Source organism: Amphiura filiformis, chromosome 4 (assembly GCF_039555335.1).
Source record: "Amphiura filiformis chromosome 4, Afil_fr2py, whole genome shotgun sequence".
In the NCBI taxonomy this organism is placed as follows: Eukaryota; Metazoa; Echinodermata; class Ophiuroidea; order Amphilepidida; family Amphiuridae; genus Amphiura; species Amphiura filiformis.
This window is the reverse complement of record NC_092631.1, coordinates 82,679,019-82,695,831: the sequence shown is the minus strand read 5'-3', so window position 1 is coordinate 82,695,831 and position 16,813 is coordinate 82,679,019. Positions and strand designations below refer to the sequence as shown.

General features: G+C 36.2%; 1 protein-coding gene across 5 annotated transcripts in view; it reads left to right on the top strand.

Moving 5' to 3' along the window:
• The window catches only part of LOC140151521 (E3 ubiquitin-protein ligase TRAF7-like), a 174,976-nt gene that overhangs the window by 125,719 nt on the left and 32,444 nt on the right, over positions 1–16,813 (top strand). For all 5 annotated transcript variants that reach the window (XM_072173889.1, XM_072173888.1, XM_072173891.1 and 2 more), the window contains one exon: positions 14,026–14,067. In XM_072173889.1, coding sequence (XP_072029990.1) covers positions 14,026–14,067 — 42 coding nt within the window. The remainder of the gene's footprint in view (positions 1–14,025; positions 14,068–16,813) is intronic.

The following is a 16,813-nucleotide window of genomic DNA, read 5'->3' as shown; positions in this document are numbered from 1 at the left end:
TTCTTGCATAAGATTCTGGCATACATCATGTTCATTCGATTTTAGTATCGTGCAACATGGCATAATGCATGAAAGACATACGATATCTTTCAGCTTTATGATTTTTTAATCAAATGAGATATAAAAACATCTACATTTTAAAGGTTTAGTAATGTTTATTTTTCTATTTATTATCAGCTTGGTAACTTTAGTCAACTTTATAATTGAAGAAATACCTTAAAAGACATGTGCTTCCTTAACGGAGATTTTCAGTTTTGTGATCTTAATTGCTAAAATACCATAGAAACACTGAATTTTCTATTAAACCAAGCAACACCATCCAAAGATACTCTGATTTGTTTCCCACAGTCTAGGCCTACAGCTTAAGGTTGGTTCATTTGGAGGAAGATGAAAACAAATCAACATTTCCAAAAGCAGCGTGAAAACAACAATACATTGATCTTAATGTAGTGATTCCTCAAAGCAATGTAAACATTGCACTTTCAGTCAGGCCCGTAGCCAGGATTTATTTTGGGGGTGCTGATTTTGAAAAAAGTGGACCTTTTTTCAAAATTTGGACCTTGATGGACTGTTGGGGGCGGATTTGGACATTTTTGGACCAAAAAGGCATAAAAAAACCTCTATTTTGTCACTCGCTACGCTCGCAAATGGGACTTTTGGGTCAAAAAAAGTGGACTTTTTGGGTCATTGGCATTTGGGGGGGGTGCGTCGCACCCCCGCACCCCCCTAGCTACGGGCCTGCTTTCAGTTCCATACAACTTCTTATGTGTAAGCTAGAATATCATTTTGACACTTGCCTGTCCTCAGCTACATGTAGTACAATTCGGCGTCGGAAAGAACGGTAACATGCAAAGTGTCATCATGATTATGCACTAATAAAAAACTGAATTGAAGGTCTATAATAACTCATATTTATATGTTGATGCTAAGTAATGTTGTATGATCATGATTTAAATCCTAAGGAGTGCTGCTTACCAAATAATTGTTTATTTCTTACTTTTGTTTGAATCTGTTCATAAGCGGTTTGTTCAATCAAACTGTTCTTTAAAATTCCCAAGTGTTTGACCAAGTATTTTAGGTTTTTCTCAATTTAGATCGAATAAAATCTAGAAACACTTAAATTTTAGTAACATTTTGCTTTTGTTATCCATGATATTTAAGTTTAAAACATTACACAACTTAATAACCAGCTCTAAATAAAGTATGTAGTTGAAATAATCACGTATTCATTAATATTACAATATTTTCAGTTTGTAATATTGCTAAAAATACCACATAGAAACACTGTATTTTCTGAAAAAAAGCAACACCGCCCCAAGATATTCTAATTTGTTTCTCACAGCCACATGTTGGGTCACTCTAATGACACCAACAAAAATCAAAATTTTGATGTATATTTTTTATATTTGCATTTGAATTCATCAAATAAAAATTCATTTTTTTAAGACATTTTGAGGGGGGTATGTTTAGACACCCCCTAGAGCCAAATGATAGGGGTTGGTTGAATGTCAATTGTTCCCTGTAATGCCCGGGGTAGATGTCTCCTACAAATACTTAATTTACTTAAATAACTTCAACCACTGAGAAAAAATGAGAATACAAAATTGGCTTAAATTCAGGAAAAATTCATCCATTTTTAAGGGTGTAGATTGTACCAAAACAAATAAGGGCTATAAACCCTTAACAAGGGGGCCAGAATCCTGAAAAAGTTTCAGTGAGAATATTTCATCAAACACCCCTACTACACCAAATATGGGCAAATTCGGACAACCTTGATGTTCCTGCCACTGCCTGGCTTTCTCCGGCATGATCAATTAAATTGTCATATGAAGAAAGTATTGAGATATTTCCTTAATGTGACCATATCCCATGAGATGTGACAACTCCAAGATGATATGTATACAAATGTTGGTATGACACATTTTGAGGAACTGGTCAGTATTAAGCATATAATTTATATAATCTAGCCAGTTGATGATGATGTGTGTATGTGTGCTGCAAATTTAGCTCAATTGGTAAGGCCCCAGGGGGGTCTTCCTGGTTGAAGGTTACAGATGTGCCACGGTTATGGGGTACCTTTTCAGCGATTACGGTATATCGATGGGTGGGTTTTCAGTAGAGACCAATGCGGGGTAAGGCAGTGTACTCTGGTGCAATACAGTACAGAGTTTGAGCCCTTGTAGGGCTATCATCTGTTCTTATGGGAAAAACTTTTTTGAAATTCTCCTGGACAACTGGACAAAGATTTTACTGCTAAATGTCCTGCTGCTAATTACCCTGATTCACCCTAAGGAGCTGATCCTGGCTGTGAATTAGTTTGTGCCTCTGCATCTATGAAATGGTGGATATGGTGTGTCTTTGGCTAACATGGTCAGGAACTTTCTGTAAAGGGCAAACCTTGTATGTGTGTGTTTCAGAAGCTGGTCTGTATAAAATCAAAGTTATAGGCAATGATGAATTGGGATTATATAATGCACACGGGTGGAATTATGTGCACCAAAAACCGTGCCATATCCTCTTTTATAAAATCCGCATCCTCGGTGCATATTAAATGAGAGCTAAGTCTTTGGATGATACAGCACAAAATGAACGTACTAGTTGTTTACTAATCAACTGACATCCCCAGTTTATAAATGTTTTGTGTACAATCATACAGTATTATGTGTCTAATTCTAATATTAAAATGACTGCTCCATTGATGAAGCATATGATGAAACCTATCTACCTCATATAGAGCATTAAGAACTTTTATAAGTTCTTTACAGGCTGAGTCAATATGAGTTTACTTCGTTTTTAATCAGCCTGTATAATTGCTGCCTGGTGATGGTAGTGATTTCATCTTGGCATGCTGTCATAGCTACCTTAGGACATGGAGGTAGATCTTTTAAGAAGAACAACTTAATATTTTATGCCATACAACATCAGTCACTGTCATGTCATGAAACATGAGGCTGACATCATGTCATATGCCATCAAACAAGGCTGACATAAGTCTACTACATTTTGCGTAGTCATGAGACAATTAGTCAAAGAGATCTGGAGGCTTCACCTGTTCCAGTACTACATCCCTATATCATGGTTAAGCTTACCAAACTCATCAAGTTTTATCGTGGTACACTACAGTTTCGTTAAAAATATAATGCATTCCTTTAGTCAGTGTATAGGTGTGGCTGCTTTGGTGAACCTTCTGACCAGCAAGGACTCTGTGGCACTCACTCCAACTACAAAATACTTCATTATCCATCATGTTCCCATGATACTCTTATCCTTAGTATAATGCATATGTTACACTTTTCGTCTGATGTTCTTTGGCACTATTTCTGATGTTGTGTGTGTTCATGTACAGCATATGTACTGAAATAGGGTCCTGATAATAGCTGAATGAAGAAGTAGGGTCCTGATTGGCTGTATGAAGCTGATCATGAAGTATCGGCACCTAATTCATTGACCAAGCTACTAGAGTGTGACTTGATTCTTTTCACGAATAAACATAAACATGCATTTGAAAGTTATGCATTGGCCCCAAACAACAACACAAAACCTGTAATGAATGGCAAGCTCTTTCAATACAATGTGTCAGTACCTCTTAAATTTCATAGGTATCTTTCATAATAATTACCAACATTAGGAAATAGAGGAGTGACCCATTACGATTAATCCATCAGATTTAATTGAAACCAACTATGTATTTCACCACACCAAGATTTTATTCATTTATTTGTTCCTATTCAAATGAGCAAGTCACTTTACCTTTCATTGGAACAATCACATATTCTCATCCTGCAATGTCAAGTTCATTAATCAGTGCTTTTGTAAGGCAATACTATTATTATTATGCATTCTTGGGAAACTGCCTCATATCTTGGTGTACGCAAGCTTGTTATGAGAACTAAACAATAATCATGTTAGTGAACTGTGGAAAAGAATTGATGCTTTATAGAAATGTCAACCCCTAATTATCAAAGTCCTATTTAAGTGTTGACATGCATATAAGCTCTGTGGAGTTTCAGCGCTGTTTTTCGTCAAATTTCACATGTGGAACTTATTTGTTGAGTATTTGTGCCTTCCTTATCCAATATGTTTTATACTTATTCCTTCATTTCCATTTAATAGAAATGGATAACTACCAATTTACATGTCACTTCTTTATTACTCATAAACTCAAAGTAAAAATGAGGGTTTTTGTTACGAAATTGGAGATAAGTTTGGGTTTGCTTTAGGCCTACTTGGTACTTGCTGGGTTCTGTAGCTTCAAAAGTTTTAAATTATTTGGTGCAACCTTTACAAATCCATCCTGTAACCATTGCTATAGCCCTAACCCTCCCAGATACTACAAAAGTGTATGTGATATATCCACTGTGCATGCATGCATCCCACATGATGCGATGATGCAATCACATTAAGTGATATATACACACTGTTTTGTTGGCTGGGCCAGTGAAACACCTGTGGCTACCGGTCGCTGACTTAGTGCACAAGCATGAGAATTTGCAGGCTATTGCCTGAAGTCAGGTAGTTTTGTTGTCCAAATTTACGCATTTTAATTTTTTCAGCCTGTTTTGGGCCTTTTAAGGCCAAATTGCCTTCGTGACTTGGTTTTCAGGCAGTTTTCAATCTCTTGCCTGAGTGCATGGCATGCCAGGGGTGACAGGGTTCAAATCTTGACCAAAACAAATAACTTTGTTCATCTTCTCTCCTTATTTGTTCCTTTCCTTTCCATTTGCTAAAAAGTACTTGGGCATTAGGGTTAAGCGTGGCTTGATCATTTTGCTTGAGACTGATACCATCAAGACCCATATTTTTGTCTCCACACGGATCATCATCAAGCAATATTATAGTGCTGTGTAGGTGTTTTAAATATAAGAAAAGCATATTGAGATGTATTCCAGTAGTCAATAAAGCAAAGGAAATCGATGATAAACTGAGAGTCTGTACAGGTTGAGGATTAGTGTAAATTGCTACCATCAGAGCACTGACTCCAATCATATGCAGCTAACATGTAATGCTGATTATCATCAGTATTTGGTAGAATTTTATGTGATGTGATCAAGCAACGAGCCAAGTGGTAGTCAATTTAAATAATGATCCAAATAAATAAACATGATATATCATGCATTTGATCAATGCACTGATCTGATGGTAGCAATTTACACTAATCCTCAACCTGTACAGACTCACAAGTTTATCATCAATTTCCTTTGGTTTATTGACTACTGGAATACATCTAGTATGCTATTTTTATATTCACTTTCACTTTTTTGTTGCTTTGGTATCATAGGAACATATATCTTCTAAACTATTTTGATGGATTTTTCAATAACTCAAAAATGGACTAGAAAACAGTATAGGACCTACATAATGACTGTAGAATGATTGCTGCTACTTGAAGAGATTATGATTAGGGTTGGGTTTTAGGTTAGGGTTAGGGTGTAGATTTTGGATTAGAAACGTTCCCATCAGCCAAGCTCTACAAGGCCAGTGATTAGTTGCCATAGCACACCTAGGGTAGACACCTCCTAGCTACATGTCAGTGCAAGAGATCCCAAGTTCGAGCCCTGAGTAGTTAGAAAATGTTCTTGTGAAATAAATTGCACCAGCTTGATAGGTTATGGTTAGTAGCTCCCATCAGTGCTGTGCCAGGTAGAATGCAATATTCATAGCAAATGATCCAACAGCTAGCTATTACATGGGTCATAGATCACAGAATTCATCTTTAATGCCAGGCGAGTGACATACATCAAGCCCTGATTGGTCTTCTGTCTTATACTTTGCTCAAATTTCACTCTTCAATTTCATCCTTTTGTCTTTCTTACCACTCAAGCAAGCATAGGATGCTAATAATACTGGTTTCTAGTTACACATCCAGAGAAGATATCTTACACTTCCCACAATGCATTTCTTCCATTTTAATTTTCTGTACTGATTTGCTATCTAGTGCTACATTGGTCGATAGTGACAAAAAGAACCTCAATGAACAGAGCACATCCAGATCTTGCAAAATATGCTTATTTCTTGACTATCAACCCTTGTTTAGCTAGTCTATTTTCAAAATTAAAACAAAGGGAACCTGTACAAAGTAATGTGAGTGTCATTTGTTGAAATGAGGTGATGTATCATGTTGCAAAGGATTCTGGGAAGGGTAAGACATCTTCTCTGTTACAGACCTGTGTTGCACTTAGGTGAATCTGAAACCATTTTAATCATTTTCAGACAATAGTTGAAATTTGGCAACTTTGTGAATTCTGTGCATTATAAGAATATCAAATAGCACCTTTCTTCAAATGCAAGTCACGGTTCAGGCTCATATCAAAGATTAAGTAACATTGCTGTACAGTTTCAGTCTGTCACAGACTGTCACATTTCAAGTGAACACTTTTTATAGGGCTATAATACAACCAAAATATCTCTGTTTATGACTTCGTAAGAATCATATCAGGAGTGCGGCAAATCCAGGGGTGCATCATGCAACCTGCACCCCCTAGCTATATGCACCTGCTCCTGAAATAAGCATATTTCAAATCCTAGTCCATCTTAAAGCAGGCTAATTTGCTTAGTTTAAACAATCTAACTGTAATCAAATAAATTGACCAGTACCACCCCAAGTTAAGTTTAGCATTTTCTTCATAACATGTAATATCTATGGTAAACCTTGCATTATAGGCATGTACCTTTACCTAATACCTCAGCCCTCACCTGTAACATTATACTTTACATTCAAATTTCTCTTCCTATATTCCTTTATGTGTCATTTTTATGATCCTCTTGGCATGATTGTATTATCACCTTCTACCTGTGTGCGATAGCGTACCCTTCATCCTGTTATTTTATTTGGACACTTAATTCTCATAGATTTGCTATGTATCATAATTGGCCTACAAAAAGTGACAGTTATTGGGAGACAGCTTATAGGAGAAGGGAAATGCCTGCTATTAAAACACATGCAATCACAATGATAATGTGTATGGGCAATGTCAGGTGTGCAGGTGGTGCGCTGATCATGAAGATAGTAGAGAATTGACAGGGAGAGTGGGAGAGAAGCCTTTGTTCGCACAGCTCTACTTCAATTGATTCTCAGTGTGATCAATGTAGCCAACACTTTTCTAGAAACCTTCAAAGAAAACATGCTTTAATAACCATTTTATCCCTTTATTTCTATATTAAAAGCATTTGAAACCAATCATTGTTATCCGCAACACTTATTTAGTGTTATTATCCTGCAGTACCTTCCAATTGTCCCAATTTGAGCACTTTGGATAATCAAAGCAGATTTCACATAATTTAATTCACCTTTCCAAATGTTTCACGTAACCAGTCCAGCATGTTGTAGTCCCATCTTAGCCGGATAACAGATGTTGGACTATTATTAGGAAAGCCTTTGGCACACCCTGTATTATGACATTGAAACAATGTGCTCATCACCTGTTATTCAATAGCTAATTACTCGCCCTCCCAACCTGTTCCTTCCATCTGCCAATCTTAATTCTAATTGCACTAGATTAATGAGATGCTAACAAGATACTTTCATCATAAAGCGTGTCAAAATATGACCAATTTAACGAAGAATATCTGACTTGGACAAGCATGAGAATTTTTCTTTTTTAAAAGCAGGGATGTAAATCCTCAGGAAATTTCTTGATTTCAGAAAAATTTGCTTAGATCTTCCCTGTACAAAGTATAGGGAAATACACATTTTCAGGAAATGTTAAAGCAGTTTCAGGAAATTAATAAGTGCTTTTTTCATCCCTGTTATGTTCATCACTGTTAAAAGGAATTCCTTTTTATTTTTTGCCCAAATTTCTGTTTTTATTTCTTTTTGCCCGTTTTGAGCATTTTTATCATATTTTATGCACTTTTATTCATGCATCGTGTCTGATCTGAGCATATATTTTTCACCAGTACAATTTGTCTTTGAATAACAAACCAATGTTAGCCTCTTCATGTCAGGAGCTGAACTGCCAATGTCAAACTGTGTTAGATAAAACAGGGAAATACACATTAAGATAAGGATGTGCTGTCTTTCTTGTTCTTCTTCATTTTTTCTGAGAAAAGTTACAGATGTCACTTTCAGCTTCCCTTCCTATATTTGTGATGAATTGGAATAGACATTATCTCTTTTTTTTGTTTGCTTATGATATTGGTGATAGTTTGCTGGGTATTTTGATACCCCCTCCTTTCACTTTGAGCCAAAATGTCCTTGTCTCCAAAGGCACTGATCACAAATCTCCATTAAACAGTCCAGTCATATCCCAAAATTTGAACTGAATTGTTCTAGTTTTGAAAGGGGATTAAGTCACAAAATCATGATAAAAATCATGATAAAAATCCCTTTAAAAAGGATGTGCCGGGATAATGATGATTCCAAGTGAAGTGCAATTTCATGAAAATGTAGCTAGTGGCATTTTCTGCTACAAGGGGTTTATCTACATCCTCTGTGCAAGTTTCATAGAGCATTGAAACTACTTGGACAAAACCACCTTGCATTGAAACTACATTATTAAACATATCAACCTTCTTTGCCATTTATCTTGAAATGGAGCCACATATTGGAGCTTGGTTTGTTATGTTTACTCTACATTTCAGAGCTATTCAAGGGCCAACTACACTAGTTAGTGGGCTGGATCTGGCCCTTGGACCACCAGTTAAGGACCCCTGCAATAGAGTGTAGGTCTTACATCCAGCTAGTACTCTGATAGGCTGTCCAGAGATGTGGGATGTCTATTTATTTTACCTTGTCTACCTATATCCTGCCTGCATCATCCAAATATGCTAATAATATGTAAAATTGTTGACATGGTTGCTTGAAGTGAAGAAGGCATTGGACAATCTAACTAATTTGAATAGCTTATGCGCTAGCTACAAGCACCACACTCCTTCCAAGATTGCGTCATAGATTCACATGGGTACTGACGGTCAATTAAAAACTACGGAAATTAGGATTAATGTATAGGATCACTGACAGGAAGTCATTCACACTTATAAACCTCATTAGCTTAATTATTGTAGTAATATTAGTATGTCCAGTTGTGTTCTTGGAATGACCGGATTAGGTCAGATTCAACGTCAACATTATGGGGCACACCCTAATAGTTCGAGTAGTAGGTACCCTTAATTATCACATGTTAATTAACAACAAAATTGGATCCACCTGATTAAGTCTTATATCCACCTTGCAAATACCTGGCGTCTATCAAATTAATGTAAAGATGTGTTGCACTTTTGCATCAACATTGTATTGAGGTAGAGGGGTCATTCTTAGTGCATGGAACTCAAATGTTCCAAGACGTTTGTCAGGATTGTAGCTCTGCATTTATGCAACTAGGATGCAGGCATGAATTTTGCAAGAATTCTAAATAGTATATTTTCTTGTAATTTCAGTGGTTCTTTGTTTGTTTGTTTGTTTGTTTTTGCAGCCAATTTCATACACTTTTTCAAGTTAAAAAAAACCTTTCAAATTGTCAGGGTTCATTTGCTTTCTTGTTGAATGAGAAGCAAAATGAAATGATCCATATCTATCTCTCTATCTATCTGTCAATTAGAAACTTTTGAATGCACAGGAGCAGGCTGGCAGCATTTTGTGGAACCACATGACTGTCTGAACTCATTCATTATTAACTCGTATCTTTTGTGAATGCAACAATCAAGTTGGTTTTTTTCTTGGTCAATTGAGACTTTCAAAACCCAAAGGAAATGCCTTTGCTCTATGCTATGGAACCAGTTGGCCATGTGGACTGTTTGCAGGCATTCATTGCTGTATAGCTCTCATGGCAATCAAGTCTTTGATTTACATACAATTTGAAACCTTCAAAAGCACTAGAACTGAATGTACAATCAGATGACTGGTTGAAGGCATTCATTTCTAAATCTAGGTTTTGTGATTCTTTGTAAGAATTTTTTTTAAATCTTGTTCAATTTGAGACGTTCAAAAGCACAGGATGCAGCTGTCTCAATGATGTGCAACTAGTTGAGTGGTTGAAGACACTCATTGCTATTAATGCTATCTACTTGTTGCTTGATAACTTAAAGATGCCACAAGAGTTGAAAATGTCAACATCCGGGAAGGACCAAAGTGGAAGGAAAGAAGGGAGACATAGCTGTCACAAACAAAACTTGATCCAGTATTATTTGCGTGTTGGAAATAAGTGTTTAATTTTACTTTACTCATTTAGCCAAGGTTACAAGAAATTATTCTTTTATCATGTGTATATAGTTCAAAGAAACAGTTTTGCAGTTGGAAATTGCCGAGTGTGTAGCCAATTATTGAAGGTATAATTTGAGAGAATTCATGCATATCTTGTCATTACAGGGTGATCATTGTAATTCATGCAATTAGGCAGCCTTTTGTTGCAGTTTGGAATGCAGATACAGTAGTTAAAAAAATTAAGTCTTAGAAATAATTTCTTTTTCTTGAAAATGATAAGAAGATAAATTGAAATTAGTGACGTAGATAGAGTATTTCTTTCCAAGTTTGTTAATTGCCCATGATAATTGTTTCAAAATCAGATTATTATAGTTCTTCATGTGTCTACAGTACTAACCTGAACAAATTAGTATTATGGTTGGTCAGTTATCCTTGCCACTGAATATTGTATAAATCAGAGATTTGTCACGATGATTTGTTTGATTAGGGCGTATATTTTGTCTTGATTTTAACTATATGCCCTGTTGTGTGGCAAGTTTAAATACAAACATCAATTGGTGTAGGTTTTGCTTGTTTAAATCCAAAAGTTCGAGGGTATATTCTGACCTTGACAAAGGAAACAAAAGTTGTATTTGACCTTTGTTTAGCAAGTAAATAAGGTTATTTCCTCATTAATTCATTTGACAATTTAAAACTGTTGGATTCAAGACGTGTTAGAATGGACAGTGGATGCTTTCATCAGTCAATGTAAGTAGGAATGGAAAATGCACCTGAAAACAAAATTTTAAATCGTTTTATTTCATGAAATAGCATTCAGCATAATTAAGTTTGTTATTACATTTATCTTTAGTAGCTTGGACTCATTGGCTTAATTCTATAAAGAGGATGGATGAGTGGAGGGAAATAATGCTTGACTTGGTCTTCTTTATCAGTGTTAAATATTTCTATGCTTCCTGGACTTTTTTCTGTTTAGTTATACTTAGTGAACTGGTCACAACTTATATTATAACAGGCATTTTTTTGCAGTTTTAGGTCTACAAATCATATAGTGGGTGGGTGGAGTTGGTACTATCATCAACTGAGATATTATGGTTATTTTTCAATAATTTATAGGCGATTAAAAGGGGGATGATAACTTATCATTTCAAATCAGTATGTTATGAATGAAATAAGGAGACAAAAAACATTGTGGGAAGAGGTTTACCCCTTCACTAACTCACTTGTGCCTGGCCCAAGTTTCGTCAGGGTTATCTCCCAGATTTCAGATGTTAATGCCTAACGGACAATAATTGTGTGCACATCTGCTGTATGTGGGGTAACAGTGAGCAAAGTCATTCATACATTTGCACAAATTTACCTTGTGAGCTCATCCTGTATGCCAGAGTGTGGCTTACCACTGTTAGGGCCAAAGTGTGACCAGCCACACCCATGATGACTAGATAGTAGAGAAGATGATGATGTTAGTGTGTAATGACCTCATGATTTTCTCTGACTCCTAAGGTCTTCATCAAAATGCAAAACATCCTAACTTTAATAGTGATAGGATGATGTGAATGATGACAACATTTAAGCCACACCCTTAATGACAAGAGAATAGATGCACAGTATGTAAATTTTCTTGTGTGTAAACATGAAGCTACATGATGTCATGGTGGTTTTGAAAAATGTAATGTGTACCTCCATGTACACAGATATTTGTAAGATTAGCTTTACACATTTTCAGCAGTTATGTGGATGCTCTGTGTGTGTAGGGGTGTTCTGTAAAGTGTGCGGGGGATGAGGCTTGTGGATCAACGTATGGGTGTTGTGCCTGTGCAAAGCGCACTATAAATCACTGCGCTTTCTTTTTGTTACAGCACAGAAGAGAGGAGTTGATCAGGGATTGAATTGTGTCATTGTGGCAGAATTCCAGAAAATTGCAGTTTAGTTATATATTTTACTCTTAAAGATGAGTCTTTTTATTCCAAAACAAAAGATGATGGATTCTGATATACATTTGTAATTGCTTTGCACAAACATTTAGGAAAGGCATTTTGTCGGGAAGCAATGGACCATATATTTAAAAAGAATGAATAAATTGTGTCCAATTATTGTAGTCTGGTTTATTGGAGGAAACAGCTTGATTGTGAAGTACCTTACCTTAGGGAGTCATGCAGTCATCTGTCATATGTTACTATAGAGTAACAGCTCTATTTGGTAGGAACAACTTGAATCTATCAAAGTCTTCATCTGCCAAATTGATCAAACTGTCACAAAATGTGAACCAATTTGACATTGTGTGCTACGTGTGTGGGTTGGGAGCCAAAAATGGATTGACTCATTCCCAAAGGCAAAATTCAGTATTCTTCATATATCAGTGTTATCTTAACAGTTGACCTTTTGTTATGGGTATGAATTTTTGTACCCAACAGCATTCAAATGTCAGTCTGTGGGTGTACAAGTGTATGGGGGTTAACAAACTGTATCCTAATGTATTATCATGTACGTGTGAAGGTCTGTTCATGCTTTGCTGCATATGCGTTGCGTTACCGATATATCGATCATTTTTGGCCACAACTCAACGCAACGCACTGCAAATCTTGTTAAAACGAATTTAACTATATTGCAGTATTTTGGCAAGAGACTGCAATGTGGGTAACACAACTCATCGCAACGTAGATGCAGTGACGCATGAACGGACCTTAAGAAATTCTGGTAATTTCAGGTGAATATCAGGGACACATTGGTGTAGGCTATCTGCTGTATAGCAATGACCATGATGGATGTATGAATACATCCTAGTGTTTGCTACATGCCTACAATGACCTTTATTCTTGACAATCAAGTTAACCCAGATCCATTGTAAACATCATTGTGAGGCTTAATACGGATTCATTCCAAGTCTGTGACACAATAAAGTACAATACACTGTCACTGCCAATCTATGCATGACACATCAACACCCATGATGGGTGTGGTCCGACATCAAGCTTGTTAATTCCCTAGTAAGTCGTGTTTAAACCCATCACCCAACCTAGTTGCAGTTATTCATGGCATTGTTAAGGCAGCCCAATTTGCACGGGTAATTCGCGCCAATAATGTAACCGGGATGAGCAGTTGATCGTGTTGCATATGTGAGTACTGTGACATCATTTAAGCCTGGTTTAAGCCACAATTTCCTGCTTGATATGCCCCCATGTTTGAATGTATAACACTGGTACTCATTATCAATTTAGTTTAAATGTTCCAGTCATTGCTGATGCGTAGGTATCATGTTGCATGGGGCATAGCTGGGGCAATGTACTAATTGTTGTTTTACTTTGTTTTTAATGACAGAACAACTTTCTGTATTTAATTAAGCAACGCTTGATGATAATGAGGATGTTGCATTACATATTTTAAAGTTATTGGACATCATGTAGTTGATTTTTTCTGGATATGTAGAAGTTGGCATCATCAGCAGCATATATCTTTGGTATTGATGAGAAGTTGACGCATAGGGACATACAGGAACACAATTTTTGTGGGTGTTGAGAATCGGATACGGAAGTAACTGATTGGAGTGAAGGCCATTATTGCCTATTTCTTGGTAGAAGAAGATCATAATACCAACAGTGGATTGATGCCAATTCTGTACCACACTAAACCCATTACTGACAGCTAGATCCAAGTATTGCATAAGCTTTTGCAAGAACAGGCACCATCTTCATTCAAATCCAGTGTGGGTGAACCAATCACAATAGTTGACGTCATTGGTGCAGGTGACACTTGGAGCCACTAGTTCATAGTCATACTTTGTAAAATACTACTTCCTGTCAGTCACAGTCATTGTCAGTCTATTGTCTTATCTCTTGTTTGGACATCTCAAATTCATTACCGTATCCTTCTGTTTTGTTTCTTTGCTGCAGATTATTTAGATGAAAATCTGACCAGGATGGAGAAATCAGTCGGTGAGTAGAACATTATTTTGTCTTGTATATTAATAAGTTGTATGTCTTAGATGAGATATATAGAGGGTATCAACAACTGTGTGCTCTGGTAAGTTGTTTTGATATTCTAAGAAAGGCTTAGAATGTAGGCTTATACTTTATCATAGCTGTTGAAAGTCTCCTAAATTCAGGTATTGTAGCAATGTAATTTCTTTGGGTACAATATTTGTTAGAAATGTTTGCACGTGCATAGAGTTGTGTATGTACGTGCCAAGTCATGCCTGCAACATGCATCTGTCACCCATGTCAATTTACTAGATATGGATGAATGTGTCTTATCGGTGCTTTTCCATTAGAACTCATATCTTGAAAACTATTATGTCAATTAGAAAAATATTTTTAGGACCAACTGCTTACAAACTAACATACATAACAAGCTCATAGACATAACATGTGTCTTAACAGTTAGTTGTAAGAAATCAATGCATTTGTTATCCGGTTGGCTTTATACGGTTGGCTTTTAATACCAATTTATTGTGCATTTTCACAATGGTTAGTTAGGACAATGCTCTTATTGTTTATTTTAGTGTCAGAACCTGAGGTATAATCATAATGATACCCTACCATGACACAAGGGCACAACACAGTTTTTGTTAAAGTTGGTATACTTAAATAACATCTGAAAGGCCTTCCCAGTTTAACCCTTTACAATGGGCACTGTTTTGAAAGTAAGAGAGAAAAACTACAGGAATCGTAGCATTTAAATAGTTGTTGCCACGGTATGAATCCATCACTATTATCATTAATTTAAAATTCACAAAACTGAAATACTAGTAAGAATAACTTGTTTGCCGTATATATGGTGTCAGTTTCAAGCCAACACATCCATACATTGAGGCCCTTCTTTAGGTTTGATGGTAGAGGGTTCTCATTTTATTCAGAGTGAGGCCATTCTTTAGGTTTGATGGTAGAGGGTTCTCATTTTATTCAGAGTGAGGCCCTTCTTTAGGTTTGATGGTAGAGGGTTCTCATTTTATTCAGAGTGAGGCCCTTCTTTAGGTTTGATGGTAGAGGGTTCTCATTTTATTCAGAGTGAGGCCCTTCTTTAGGTTTGATGATAGAGGGTTCTCATTTTATTCCGAGTGAGGCCCTTCTTTAGGTTTGATGGTAGATGGTTCTCATTTTATTCAGAGTGAGGCCCTTCTTTAGGTTTGATGATAGAGGGTTCTCATTTTATTCAGAGTGAGGCCCTTCTTTAGGTTTGATGGTAGATGGTTCTCATTTTATTCAGAGTGAGGCCCTTCTTTAGGTTTGATGGTAGAGGGTTCTCATTTTATTCAGAGTGAGGCCCTTCTTTAGGTTTGATGGTAGAGGGTTCTCATTTTATTCAGAGTGAGGCCCTTCTTTAGGTTTGATGGTAGAGAGTTCTCATTTTATTCAGAGTGAGGCCCTTCTTTAGGTTTGATGGTAGAGGGTTCTCATTTTATTCAGAGTGAGGCCCTTCTTTAGGTTTGATGGTAGAGGGTTCTCATTTTATTCAGAGTGAGGCCCTTCTTTAGGATTGATGATAGAGGGTTCTCATTTTATTCCGAGTGAGGCCCTTCTTTAGGTTTGATGGTAGAGGGTTCTCATTTTATTCCGAGTGGAAGTAAAGGATAGAGAGATAAAGTTTCTTGGATAATAGAACTCGTCAGCTGAGAGTTGAAAGGAAGTTATTATGATGGGGAGATATCCGCTGGGCTATACAGAACTATATACAAGAAATACATGCAGCTATATAGGAGGCATTTCATGCTATATATAGGGTGTCCCAATAAAAATGGACTAGCAAACAATTTTGTGGATTTTTATTTTTGTTTGTTTGTATTGATAAGAAACCAACATATTTACTTAGATTTTTTATGTTTCGAAAGTTTAGATAGTGGGTTTAAAGTCTAGTATCGCACAATCTATACTACCTGTAGTAGACTCTTTGTTCAGAATGTACGCCACATCTGTGGTGCAGATATATAACTCTGAAAATGTAATGCAACCATTTCACATGGATGCATACCTTATCTAGTATTCTACATTCCAGACAGAAAAATTGATTTTAAGGTATGGTCAAAAGAATGCTCGCCTCCTTTGTATTTTGCGGTTTTCCTGAAACGTGAAAATTGTATATATCGGGAGCCTCAAGTTCGATTTTTGATGAAAAGTTTCATTAATTTGTAACCTGTGAAATAGATATGAATAGTAAATAGAAACATTCATTGACTGTACACATCAGTTAGAAGCAGAATTTACACATGATCACGAAAATGATGTGTCACTTTGAAAAAGAGATAACAGTCTTTTCAAAAACGATGCATTTGCATTTTTTTAAATGTGTATTTATAAAAACAGTGAAATACATTTTAATAACATTCAGTTTTGGTTTATGTATTTTAAGTTAAAAAATTAAAAGTTTTGGCTCTGAAAATTTTTTGTTTTCAAGTATTGTTAGTTTCACTATCAGATATTTTCAGCCTGAACAAATGAGGTAAAACAGAGAAAAACCACTATTTCATTCCAGTGCCTATATCATCCACTGTGTGTATCAATAAGTTGGCGAAATAAAACCAGGATCGTTGTTTAATTATAAAAACTAAATTTGACTGTAATTAAAGCATATCAGTCTTCCGTAGTCTTTCACAGGATATTTAAGTACATCATTGAGTATTACAAAAATGGGTATTGCAAAAAGTAGAAATCCAAGAAACATTGAGGACGTTGTTGTGATGTGAAC